This window comes from Harpia harpyja, chromosome 8 (genome assembly GCF_026419915.1).
Source record: "Harpia harpyja isolate bHarHar1 chromosome 8, bHarHar1 primary haplotype, whole genome shotgun sequence".
Lineage (NCBI taxonomy): Eukaryota > Metazoa > Chordata > Aves > Accipitriformes > Accipitridae > Harpia > Harpia harpyja.
Genome location: NC_068947.1, coordinates 51,853,725 through 51,867,283, shown reverse-complemented (window position 1 = coordinate 51,867,283; position 13,559 = coordinate 51,853,725). Strand labels below are relative to the sequence as shown.

General features: G+C 53.1%; 1 protein-coding gene across 1 annotated transcript; it reads left to right on the top strand.

Annotated features, from left to right (window-relative positions):
- The first annotated feature begins 206 nt into the window (after positions 1–206).
- Positions 207–5,925, top strand: NOP2 (NOP2 nucleolar protein). Its single transcript, XM_052794086.1, has 16 exons — positions 207–383; positions 470–515; positions 604–716; positions 1,296–1,570; positions 1,868–1,911; positions 2,074–2,252; positions 3,050–3,249; positions 3,351–3,440; positions 3,520–3,607; positions 3,704–3,844; positions 4,026–4,165; positions 4,443–4,532; positions 4,826–4,948; positions 5,033–5,130; positions 5,228–5,358; positions 5,469–5,925. The coding sequence occupies exons 1-16, from the start codon at positions 278–280 to the stop codon at positions 5,720–5,722; spliced, it is 2,118 nt and encodes a 705-aa protein (XP_052650046.1). The 5' UTR covers positions 207–277; the 3' UTR covers positions 5,723–5,925.
- The last annotated feature ends 7,634 nt before the right edge of the window (positions 5,926–13,559 follow it).

Here is a 13,559-nt window from a genome sequence, read left to right as displayed (position 1 = left end):
CCCTGTGCTATTCCCGGGTTCGGGGCTTCCCTTTCTCCTGGAATTCTGCCTTCCTCGTCCCGATCCCCCCGCCGCCCGCCGGAGCGGGGACCGGGCGCCTTCCCCGCTCCTCCTGATGCCCCGCCCCTCCGACGTCACCTCCCGAGCCACTCAGCCAGCAGCCGCGGGTGGCGTTAGCCAATGGGTGGGGGGGAGGGAGGCGGGACCGAGGCCCGGCGCATGCGCCGGTGCGTGGGGAGCTCCGCACGTGCGGCGGCCGTCCCGGTAGCGCGGCGCCATGGGGCGGAAGCTGGACCCCGCCAGGAAGGAGAAGCGCGGCCCCGGGCGCAAGGCCCGTAAGCAGCGGGGGGCCGAGGTGGAGCTGGCCCGCTTTCTGCCGCCAGGTAAGTCCGGTCCGAGCCGGCCCGCAGGCTCTCCCGCTGCCGCCGGTGCGGGGCTGCCGCCTGACCCACCGCGTGTCTTTCCTCAGAACCGGAGACCGGTAGGAAGAAGCTTTCCAGTCACGGGAGGAAGAGGTGAGGGTGGCGGGGACGGGGGGGGGGGGGGGGACGAGGGGTGACCGGGCCGGGCTGGCGCTGACCGCCGCATCTCCTCCCCATCCAGGGCTGCGAAGAGGCGGCTGCTGGGAGGAGGAGGAGGAGGAGGAGGAAGAGCAGGAGGAGGAAGAGGAGGAGGAGAAGGAGGAGGAGGAGGAGGAGGAGGGCCGGAGCCGGCAGGTGAGTGCCAGGCGGGGGCCTGCAGCCACCCTGTCCTGCTGCCTCCCCGCTCCGGTACGGGACAAGGGGAATGTCATCATTTCAAACGGATTTTTCCTGATTTCTGGTCGCCGCCGTGGCAGGCGGCGGTGCTGTCAGAAGAACAGACCCGTAAAAGGTTTCTCTTCCACATGTTAAAGCCGCTTCTGATTTACCCCAGCGAGGTGGGGTCGCTGAGGATTTCTGTGCTCCCCGAGATAACGTCCCGCCTAGCCTGGGAAGCTGTCGCAGTAGGAAGAAGGAAGGATAGACAAAGATTTGGGAATAAGGGTGCCATAATACCTCAGAGCAAATGCCGTAAGAATTTTGTAGCTGTGTTTTTCTTTGGTTATTCTAGTTAGATCTCTAAAGTTTCCTTAGAGGAGAGGTGAGAATACGCTCTTGTCTGTGATTAAGAAAACTGATGAGAGCCAGCAGTCCCTTCTCTTGGACAGGCAGCTCAGGACTAGGATGAAGGCCTCTCTTGTATAACAATGAAAAAAACGGGGCAGCTGCTTTTGAGAATAATGCCTAACTTTTAACCGTTTCTTCTGCCTGTAGGTAAAGAGCAGGTATCCTCACAGAAAGAGAAACATGCCCTCAAGGCAGCAGGACAAACCCCCCGTGGCCGGTCTGGCTTCAGTGATGACAATTCAAAATTTCTGGCTCCGGCCAAAGCCAAGAAAATCCCCTCTAAAGGAAACAACATGGAGTTATCTAGCGATGGTGAGGTGGAAGAGGGCAGCTGGGAGATGGAGGAGGAGGAGGAGGAGGAGGATGGGAGCAGCGACGAGATGGTGGATGATTATGGTGCCTCATCATCAGAAGAAGAAGAGGTAGGAGCTTTTTGCCCTTAATTGCGCAAGGAATACTTGACTTTGCTGGCTGAAAGGACCCATCAGGCCTGGGGAGAAAAGGGTGACTTTAGTGGGGGGAGTGGGTGGTGAGGTGGCAGAGAGCTTTCCCCTTCTTTCCTTCACAAGAACAATTTCAAGTTTAGCAACTGATCCCAGTGTAACATTTGGTGCTTTTGTTTGTTGTCCTTTTTAAACAGAGCAGATAAATTTCACTGATGGCGGGAAGTAAGGGGGAACCTGGGGATATTGTTTCATTAATCTTTTGTCTCTGTTTAGTTGCTGCCTATTGAAAAAGCTGCCCTGAAGCAGAAGTCTGACAGGTGAGGATTCGAGAACGTCGCCAGTCTGCAGAGTCTTTCCTGGTCAGATGAGGAGCCTGTGTTCGTTCTTCTGTCCTCTCTGCCATCTAAGAAACAGTAATTGTGAAGTGCCTGTGTGATGCTGTTCTTGCGTAAAACATCTGTCCTGTTCTTTGTCCTTAGGGGAGGCCTCAGTGAAGATGACAGTGAAGAGGAGGAGGAGGAGGAAGAGGAGGCAGCAGTAGAGGAGGCAAGCAGGCAGAAAATGGGACAGAAGGAGGAAGAGAGCACAGATCTGCAGCTCAACCTGGATATAGACGAACAATTTAAACTGCCAACTGATGAACAGATTGAGAGAGAGGATATCCTTTTTATCTGCGACATCCGTAAGCCATATGCATGCAGCAGTACAGGGCCTAGATACAACCAAAGAGCTTAATTTGGACTTTATCATGAGTTTTGCTTAGCGAGAGTGTTTTGTGCATGACAAGGTATTTTTAGATGAGCTGCCCTAATAGATAGCATACAACGCTGCACTTCTGTACAGCACAGTTAGGAAATCTGCTACGCCCTGTATGGAGCTTGCAGCCTGCCCCAGTTTCCTTTCTGGTCCTAAATGGGCATGGATATCTTATCATGTAGTTCGTTCCTCTCTACCCTGATTTTCCTGGCAGGTGTTTGTCTAACCCGTTCCTAGAGCCTCTGATAACAGCAACTCCAGCATCCAAAGTGTTTGCTATTGGGCTTTGGTGATTTTTAATTTCCTGCCCCCCATTACAATTTAATCCTGCCTCTTCTCGTTCTCCTCTGTACCCCTTAGTTGCCCTTGGAGAACTTGTAGTCTCCTTTCTGCTATAAGTGATGCTTTCAGTATTAAAAGACTTATTTTGTTGTCTTCTTTTTCCTATTTTTTTCTGTTTATCTAAAGTAACTAACCAGATTCTTTTAAGTACCTTGTAGTTCCTGCCTTGTGAACTTTTTTGTCTGGTTCCACCTTTTGAATCCCCCCTCTGCTGAGCCCTGATGAAAGCATATTCTAACAAGGCCTTTCTGCTGCGGGTGCTGTTGTGATGCAGGAGTCCTGCATGACTGATTGTGCTTGTAAAGAGCCTGTGTGCAAGCGTCTTGGCTGTTGTTGATTCCTTAATGGTCTTTCTACCTGCTGAGCCGCCTGACCTGCACATCATTCACCAACGCATCAAGGGCAACATGGAGGTGCTGCAGGACTTTGCGGTGAAGCGGGAGGAAGGACGCACGCGACAGGAGTACCTCGCGTTGTTGCGCCGGGACATGGCTGCCTACTATTCCTACAGCGACTTCTTGCTCATGAAGCTCATGGACATCTTCCCGCTCCCTGAGGTAGGATCCTGCCCTGCCCGTGTCTTTGCTGACTGACGAGGATTTGGCTGCCTCCCCGGTCTTAATTTTTATCTCTATTCTCTGTCCCTTCTTTCATCCAGCTGATAAACTTTCTGGAAGCCAATGAGGTTCCCCGCCCTGTGACCATTCGCACCAACACACTCAAGACGCGGCGACGGGACCTGGCGCAGGTGAGCAGGAACCCACGATTATCTCCTGCGCCGCCTGTCACACGGGGCGGCATCTCAGTCCCGTCTCCTTGTCTTGCAGGCTCTAATCAACCGTGGCGTGAATCTCGACCCCTTGGGGAAGTGGTCGAAAACGGGACTTGTTGTTTATGACTCCTCTGTGCCCATCGGTGAGATCACCCTTCCTGTCGTAGGGCTGAGCTGACCCACTCTTGGCTCCCTTTCTTTCACGTGTCACCTTCTTTTGTTCTGCCTTCCCTGCCCAGGTGCCACCCCTGAGTACCTGGCTGGGCACTACATGCTGCAAGGAGCCTCCAGTCTCCTCCCTGTCATGGCTCTGGCTCCACAGGAGAACGAACGCATCCTGGATATGTGCTGTGCCCCGGGAGGAAAGACCAGCTACATAGGTACCACCCTGAAGCCTTGGGAGGGATGGATGTTCTGTGAAGTGATGAGTTTCCACTGGGCTATACGGAAAGGGGGAACAGAGGGGGACTGAGCTCAGGGAAACGACGGGGGTGGCTGTCCCTATGGGCAAAAGCGCAGGAGGTTTTCAGCCCCTTGCTGATGTGTTTTGCTCTCCGGCAGCTCAGCTTATGAAGAACACAGGTATGATCTTGGCCAACGACAGCAACGCTGAGCGGTTACGTAGCGTGGTAGGGAACTTGCATCGGCTGGGAGTCACCAATGCTGTAGTGAGTAACTGCGATGGACGCCAGTTCCCCAAGGTATGTTCCTGCCTGCTTTGGGGTGTCCTTACTGTGCTTACCTAGAGCTGCTGTGCTGTCCCTTTAGTAAAGCTGTGTTCTCCAAAGCCATTTGTCACAGGAGGATGAGCAGAGCTGCTGGGGAGTGTATTTGTTATTCGATATGGAGACAGGAAGGTGGACAGGGAGGAGTGAGAGATCTTTCCTGCCTTCCTGGTCTTCTGGTTCCCCTTCTAGTATTGGTCTTGTTCTGAGTTCCCACCTGTGAGCCTAATTCCAAATGTACATCTGCTTGTAGGTGCTTGGAGGGTTTGACCGTGTCTTGCTTGATGCTCCTTGTAGTGGAACAGGCGTCATTTCCAAGGATCCTGCTGTCAAAACCAACAAGGTAAGTGACCGGTGGGGACACAAGATGGGGACTCAAATATATGTCATGAGAGGAAGAACTTCAGGGCAGCTTTGTTCTTGAGAGATGCCTGCAATAGAGACACACTTTTTTTTCTTTCTCTTTTTTATTCTGCATGTTGTACCAGGGCTAGGTTTTTTAAGGTTAGCTCTGCAGAAGACTCCAGAACCTTCTATATCATATGTGCTTTGCTCTCCTGTCATCCCCCCATCCACAACAGAGGTCTGGGGTGCTTCCCTGTGCCTCTGGCATCCTAACCTATCTTTCTCTTTCAGGATGAGAAAGACATCCTGCGCTGTGCTCACCTGCAGAAGGAGCTGATTCTTAGTGCTATAGATTCGGTCAATGCTGCCTCAGAGACGGGGGGCTACATTGTCTACTGCACTTGCTCCATCATGGTATGTCCCTTCCATGCTCTGCTGCGATCATCTCCTACTCAGGGGACTGGTGAGCTTTGGATCCTAATGCTTAGTCTCTGGCAGGTGGAGGAGAATGAGTGGGTTGTGGATTATGCCCTGAAGAAACGCAACGTTCGTTTGGTGGCCACAGGCCTGGACTTTGGCAAGGAAGGCTTCACCAGGTGCGTGCCAGGTCACACCTGCACAGGTGACTGTTCCTTTAGCGGCCAGGTTTGAGCAAAGGCGTTCTATCACTTCTCACCCCACCTCCTCCTCCAGGCTCAAGGACCGTCGCTTCCACCCCTCCCTCAAGTCTACGCGGCGTTTCTATCCCCACACGCACAATATGGATGGGTTCTTCATTGCCAAGTTCAAGAAATTCTCTAATGCCATCCCCCAGGCACAAAAAGGTAACCTAGTGCTGGCGCTCAGCCGAGCTGCCTGGGCCTGCTCCCACAGGCTGCTTCCCCTGCAGAATCCATGCAAGTTCTTCTTACAGCACCTTTCTCTCTCGTTTCAGATGAAGAACCTGCTGTGAAAGCAGCAACTCCGTCTGCTGTCTCTGATACCGTCAGGGAGCCTCAGACAAAAAAGAGGAAACTTGAGGGATCAAAAGTTGACGAAGAGCAGAAGCCACCACAGCCTGCTTTGAAGAAGAGACATTCATCACAGGCACAGAGGAGACCATTGAAGGCTGGCCGTCCTTCTCCCAAAATGATGCGTCCTCAAGTCCCTACCAGGAAGAAGCATAGAGTGAAACTGAGCGGACAGTGAGAGGAACTGCTTTTCCAGGTGTTGGTCCCCTCGGAGAGCAAAGGCGGGAGGCTGCTGCAGCTATGCATCTACCACCTTGTCTTTCCCGCTCTGTGCGGATAATCTCTGCAGCACTGAGTGCCTGGGACAGCTATAGCCCCATTTGCTCCTTTCCTTCTGCATCAAGGACTGACGCACAGACCCATTAAAAGTTTTATACTCTCGCTCAGGTCTTGTCCTCTTCCCTTGAACACAGAATACAGAATTCTGCCTTGTCCCCTTACTCCTCGGCAACAGAAACCCCGTCCGTTCCCGTCTGATGCTCTGGCATTTCTGGTGTCTGTTCTTACGCTCTGCAACATGGATGTTTGTGAAGAAGCAGCGGGAGCTGAAATCCTAGCTGCCTGGATGAAGGGTGTATTGTGTGGTGCCTGTCAGCAGAGTGTTTTGTCAGGGCAGGGCTGGAGCTCATAGGCCAGCGGTCCCGTGCTGGTCCCTAGTTCCCTGTTGTCACTGTGTGCTAATCCAGGTCACTGTTGCAATCGTCCCCGTTTCACCCTTGTGCTGGTCCCCAGCAGTCTCTTGGTTCTTGGCCTCGCGGGCTGCAGCAGGGATTGCGGCTGGTCCTGGAGCTGTACAATCACGTTCTTTCTTTTTGCCTTTTTGTTCACCTAGATGTGGTTGCCTCTTGAGACGTAACAAGCAGTGGTCGGGGCTGTTTCTGTTTAAACGTCAGCCCAGGTCCTTTTCCCTTGTCAGAGTGAGTTGATAGTCTCTTCTTTGGTTCTGCTCTCCAGTGAATAAATCTTTTTCTAGAGACCATTCATTAATAAGCTTTCTACTAAGTGTGCTCTCCAGCTTCTGTTCCACCACAGTGTGCGTGGAGTTTGGTGTGTAACAGACCTGAGCCATAACTCTTGTTTCTGTAATTGTCTTGCTGGCTCAGCTGACGTGAGGCTTTGCCTTGATTTGTTTTCCTTGCCAAGCTTTGGGTTCATGGGAGAACTTGATGCACTATTCCAGTGTTTGGTGTTAAGGACAGCTGAGCGCACTGGACTGTAGAATCCGGGGAATCCTTTCTGCCCTGGTCTGCTACACGTGAGGCTGCTGCTTTCCCGTGTTACCAGGTTCAGCAAGTGGCGATGCTGAGTGCGAACTCCAGCAACTCCCTCAGACACGTGCACACATGCTATAGATGCAACCAGCCGCAGACTGATTAGCAGAAACCAAAGAAAAGTGCTGTGGCGGGTGCCCAGGAAAACACAAACGGCACTCGCAAAACATGAATGGCAAAAAAGGCCTAATCCTGTTCTTACTCCCCGGCCCATCAAACCTAGAGCATGCTAGCGGATCGTGCGCACACACTTTCGTGGATCGCTGGTAGCTGGTCCTCAGACTTGTGGTCTGTCCGGTATCTTGCTCGCGGACCTCTTATCCTACTTCTGGGCTAGTCCGGCTCACCGTTTGCTAGCAGATCACAAATGCGTGTGCCTGGAGAGGAAACGGCTAGGATTAGTTTAATACGAGGCCAGGACAGGTGGTGGTAATGGGGTGCAGGGCTTAGCCAGACAGGCACACGGACCACCAGCCGGTCTCTGCGTGACTGGCCCCTTCTATTCCTCCTCTCCATTTCCCATGCTCGCTTCTCCCTGATCTAGCTTCATGCCTCCCTTTCCCCTCCTTCCATCCTTCCCCTAAACATCCCATAGTAAGTTTTGCTCCCGTAATCTTCCCTGAAACATTGCATGATGAACTTTACGCAGTCCCACAATTCCCCTCAAACATCCCATAATAAATTTGCTCTTTCCCATGAAGCCCACAATACTTTTGCTTTCTTATCAGTTGTGAAGTTTCTGGCTGAAGCTCTTCAGGGTTGCGCTTGAGTGGTTTCTGTAATGGTTCAATCTGTCAGTGTCTCAGGAGTCCCGGTCTTTGTTACAGCCCGTGTTATCTTCTGCTTTTTAGGGCTTATGTATCTGTGTGTTTAATTTATTATGACTCTGGTTTTGGGGGGGGTTGACTTTGTCTTTTTGTGTTGAATAGCCATTAACCAAGTATCCTTGTAGTTGAAAATTACTTTTTCCCCATGCTTCCCAGTGAATTAGGGCAGGGAGGAGCCTCTGAACGCAACCGTCTCACTCCAGGCTTGTGTGGTGAGGGCTCTGGATTGCCTGGACCCAAGGGAAGTTTTCCAGGATCTTTCAGAAAAATTAAATAAATGCTAGGTGCTATTAGGAAAGGAATTATTAGATAGCAAAATGGAGAAAATTATTGCCTCCCTGTATAAAATTACCTCCCTGTGTGTGCACTTCAATACTGGGTTTCTAATGCCCCCATCTGAGGAGGGATTGTAAAACTGGGAAATGTTCAGGGAGGACAAATACATCCTGAGCTATGGAATGGTTTCTGTGAGAGGAACAGCTGGAATCTAGGCCTCTCTAAGCTTGGAAAAAGTGACCATGGGGAAAGAAGTGACATAACAATGTGTAAAATTGTTAGTGGCGTGGAGAAGATGAATGAGGAACAACGGCTTGTTCTTTTCCAGTAAACACAAAAACCCCAAACCGTAGGACCCACCAAATGCACCGAAGGTGTAGGTAGCTGTGGAACTCCTTTCTGCAGGGTACGGTGGATGCTAGAAGCTTACGCAGCTTGAAAACCCAGCTGTATTTTATATACGTGTATATGTATCCTCCAGCCCTTCTTTCTTTTCCAGTTCTAGCAGATTTCCCCAGGAGTGATGAAAGACAGCATTTTAAGCATACAACTCAAAACTGCAGCCGTATGGCAATCTTCCAGCTGTAGGGTGACTTGTACCTAAAAGGGCTTTTACCTCTGTCAAGCCGTGAGCCTGCCCGTTCAGGAGCGATGCTAACCTGTCCCGCTTTGCTGCTGCTGCCTATTGAGGTTCCTATGCTAGCGCATAGTCTCGGCTTGATAACCCGTTTATCTTGATAACCCCAGCAGCAGAGATAGAAAGTTCTTGGTTGGGATCCCAACTTAACCGTCTGGTTTCTAGTGGATCTCCAAATTACATCAGTCCCCTCCGAAAGGTGGGAATAGATGCTGCTTTAACCACGTCAATAAAACTACTCTCTCTTACCGAGCATCGTTCCGCTCGCTTTGCTTGCCTGCAAACCTTGCGTTACAGCTGCGGAGAGACAAAGGAAATTTTCAGCTCTCTTCGGTGCTTCGCTCCCCTTCTGCTCTTTATTTTGGCCATTGCAGTTACCACTGCTCAGGGAGAGAGTGTTGAGCGTGACATCGAAACGCTGCTGCCATCGAGCTTCGGAGGCAGTACTGGGGACGAAGGTTGGTGGCTTCCCTCGGCGTTCGGGTACGAGGCTGCTGGTCACACTAGCATTTGCAGCTGCCGCCTTACTCTGGGAATCTTTTTGTTAGCTGAAAGCTGAGATTTTCGGAAAACGTGACTACTGGATCATCTTTCAGCACCTTCCTTTAACGTATTTGAATATCTGAAAGCTTGCCGATAACGTGGCTTGTGAGAGCTGAGGCAGAGCAAAGCAAGAACTGAGGCAAAGCAAGGGTTGAAAGCAGATCTGAGGAGTAAAAATGCAGTCGTAAATTAAAAGCTGGTTGAGAGAAGTCAGTGTAATGTGTCATGATATCCGTTCCACGGTGCTGTGCGCAAATGTGACTGGGGTGGCATTTAATGTCTTGGAGGAAAAAAAAAAAGGGTAAGCAGTTCTGTGATAGAGCTGCCACGTGCTGTAAAGTTACTTAGGCCAAACAAGGCCAGAACCGTGCAAAACAAACGTGGTGCACGGAAGAGGCGAGGTCCTGCGTTAATGACAGCCAGCGCGGTGGGAGAAATACCACGCACGTTGTAAGATCTTGAATTCGGTGGGGATTCTGCATACCCTTCTCCCCAAAACGGAGAGGAACGAGTCTACCAGAGGAGCCTTATCAGGGTACAATTAAGACGGCCAGCTGGCCGTTCCTGCCTGCCAGGCTCTGGAGCGCTGCCAGCTCACCCCGGCAAAGCGGGAGGGAGACGTCGGGCACCGCGCTGCTGCACCCTTGGCGTGGCGGAGGAAGGAAACCGGAGACTTCTGGGGACAATAGCGCGTAATGGAAAGAGAAGAGACTCCAGCAGCAATGCGGGTCGGTCGCTAATGCCAGTGATGTCATACGCTGTAATGTCTGTTCCGCGTCTCGTGTCAGGCTGTACCTAGAGGAAGGGAGTGAAATCCTGCGCTGCACGTTTCAGGGACTTGGGTATAAAATTCAGATCCTCGAGCACGCGCCCCGTTGCACGTAACCCCATAGATATATACACTTTTTAGGGGCTGAACCCACAAATGCCCAAGGTCACATCAGTAGGTTTTGCTCCCCCGAGCTGTCCATCCCTGCTAGGACGCGGAGAGCCCCCGAAGAGGATGTCTGCGAGTCGTGCCTGCCTGATGGAGTCAATGGGGAATTGCTGAGAAGAGTAAGGTCGTTTAGGTCCCTGGCTTTTGGCCGTACTACCTAAAACAGGCTTCACATGCAAGACCTGGCTTACAAAACTCCCTCCTGGACTGGTGTTTGGGGTTTTTTAAGAGAAAATCCCATTCCCTCCTTTGCTGTTAGGCAGGGACATTTCTGTGTGTGTGTCAGTGTGGTGATCGCCCAGCTTCTGTTGGCAGCTGCTCCTCTGTGCCAATTTCTCCCCATTCACACCCAAATCTAGGCAGCTAACTCCGGGCTGCCGGCTTTGCTAGGCAGCAAGGTGCCCAAAAGTTGCATGTTCATTGCAGCACCTGCCTCTGGTTGGGGATAGAAGCAATTTTAGGGGTCGGCTTTAGTGAAGCATCCTGGAAGTTGGAAGACCTGAAGAGTTTACACTGAAATGTTCCAGCAGTGTGGTACAAGGGAGAAGGTAGCGCTGGGGTACTCGGGGCGAAGGAGAGCAGGGAGGTGGGGTTACTACTGTGACTTATGCTTTAAAAAAAGACCCTCGAGGAAAGCTGTGGAGCTAATTCGAACAGGTTTCACCTATGAAGCACCTTTGCAAGGAGGATGCGTTGGCTAGTAAGAGGTTCTGTAATCTGGGAGAGGGGGAGCATCTCAAACCAGCAATGGATGTTAAAGCCAGGCAAATTCAAATGAGAGGCAACGCCTGCGATTTTAATAGGTGGTTAGCCACCTGGGGAATCTACCTTGATTTGCCTACAAAGGATAATAGTAGAGGCTCAGTCGCTTTTTCCCGTGCTGTCAGCAGCTAGAGACACAGTCCCACACGAGTATCTGACTTGAGCTACAGAAATTTGCACCGTGTGTTTTGCACAGGGTCAGAAAAACGCAGTGCTTCTTTCTCGGCCTTAAAATCTGTGGAAGCGAGATAAATATCAGCACGTTTGCGAATAAGCGTCTGTTTTGACGTTGGCTACGGGTACAATTGTAAAAGCTGCAGCTCTGGATGTCAGCAGGTGGGGTCCGGCAGTGCCGCTGCTGAGCCCAGGCTGATAAACTCCGGGCAGGAGCTGTTGGAGGGTCTGGAGAAGTGCCAGGGGTTTTGGTGAACCAAGAAGGGAAGATGAGGAAGAGGAGGAGGAGTTGTTGTGCTGGGGTGAGGTGGAGGAGCGTTGTGGTCCCCTGGGTAGCAGGATTGTCTCTAGGCTCTGGGCTTCCTCAGGAGTAACTAGAAGAGGTTGGCCCTTTGCCCCAGCCATCTTCCGTCTCAGGAGGAATCCTTTATCCCAGCAAGTATCTCGAGGAAGGGAAGCTAGGAAAAAAAGGAGGCTCCAGGCTGCCCTGTCCTCTCCAGGAGACGGGAAGAGGCTCTGGAGGTCTGTAGCCCAGCTCCGTGCCGCAAGCAGGATTGTCCCGGCACGAGGTCACATCGCTGCGGCTTTGCGTAGCTGAGCCCTGAGGACCGCCGAGGATGGAGATCCCGCCACCTGCTCCGACGCCGCGCTGGCCTCCCGGTGAAGAAGCTTCTCCTGATGGATGGTGATGCCTTCCTCCGCTGGCGTGTCATTAATCAGCTCTGCTCGCCGGGTTTCCCCGGCAGGACAGGAGCAGGCCAAGCAGAGCTTGGGAAAGCACTTGCTCCACGGTTTGCGGGGTTGCTCTTGCCCGTGCTCCCCCCCGGTTGCACGCAGCAGCAGATCACCCCGCTGCCTGATCCTGCTCGCCTGCGACAGGAGGGGATTGCAAACAGGCTGGTGGGTACGGGGGCTAAAATCAGGGGGGTGCGAGGGGGGAGGATGCTGGCAGAAAAAAACACGGCTTGCCGTGCGTGCCGGCAGGCTGCGGCAGCGGCGGGGAGGGTGGGTGAAGGAACGTGGCAGCAGGCGGGAGGGAGTCAGCGATGGTTTCCAGGGCACGTGCCGGGAGGTCTCCGAGCTGGAGCTGCTGCTTCAAAAGAAGCTTCTTGACCGGGATCCCTCTTGGCCGTCTGTCCTTCCCTTTTCCCTGGCTGTTTATTTGGTAGTATTGCTGCTGGGCGCATGGCTCCCTACAGGCTGCGGTTGCAGCGAGGGTTTTTGGAAGATGGGGATCTCCTGCCCTCCTCTCCCTTGGCAGAAGCGCTGCTCGACATGGCTCAGCCTTTCGGGTCAGAGGCAGAGCAAGGGAACAGCTGCTTAAGAAGAGGAAAACCGTTAAAAAGGAGGTGACGGAAGGAGAAGGAAAGCTCCCTTCACTTCCCACCCTTAGCCAGTATGGGAGGGACTGAAATCCAGTTAGGACTTCCAGTGGTCATGGGTGTGCAGGCGGGTTACTGGTGGGAGAGGGGGTGTTATAAATGCAAACGGGGCCACTGCGGGGAGCCCAGCATCGAGGGCAGGACAGGAGAGACAGGCAGGTCACAGGACAAAACTGATGCTGGACACGGCGAGGCAGGAGAGGGCAACAAATTTGGTTCGGTCTGCTCCCAGGCAAGGAAGGCAGAAGAGTAGTGGAGGGATGGAGGAGCCCTGTAGGCCTGGAGGAGAAGCAGCGGGAAAAATGCAATAGGCAGATTCCCGGCCAAGACTAGCAAAGCTGGCCATCCTCGGTGGGTCCGGGAAGTTTCTGGAAGCGTGGACCGAGCCGTACCTCAGATCCCAAGGGAAGGGCTGCAGCACGTCGCCCCACCGGAGCCTGCCCAGCTCCTGCCCCAGAGTTCAATGTAGCGCAGCGCCGGGCATCTCCTTTAATTCAAACCCATTGCTCGCTCGCTCGTCCTTTGCCGACGGCTCAGCTGAGATCTCGGAGGCCGGTTTGCGCAAACGCCGCGCTCAGCCGCGCGCTGGAAGTCCTGGGGGAACGGGCCACGAGCGCGCGGACGGCAAGGTAACACGGGTGTCCGCATCCGTAAGCGTTGAGGTACCGAGGGATTTGTGCGCAGCCTCCTCCCACCGAGTAACGGGGTGAGGGACCGTGCCAGTGCTTTTTGCAACGTCGACCCGGGGTTGAGGTGGGGGATCGGGGAAAGACGGTGGGAAAAGACGTAAAGAAGGCTTAAAATAGGGGGGAGGAAAGAAGACCTGAGGCCGCTTTGTGAAGAAGGAAGGCGAAAGCCAGTCGCAAGCCAAGCATGACATTTGAGAGGCTGGCGGCCTCCACGCAACCTCCTCTGCCCTCTGGCTCGCCATTGTCCGGTGGCAGCTCTCCGTAGGCGGGCTGCTGATGGAGCGGGGACAGGGCTGCCTTTGGGGGGGGGGGTGTCCAGTGAGGATAACGAGGGGGGCTTCGGGGGTGCAGAGGGAAAGCGATGCCGTTTGTAAAGGGGCAGGGGGCGAGCACTAAAGGCTCTGCAAAAAAAAAAAAAAACACCCAAAAGAAGAAGAATCGTTAAAAAAAAGAAAAGGCGGCACAGGCACACGTGGGGCTGGCGCTGGGCTGATGAGGGGAACGGGAACCAGGTGGG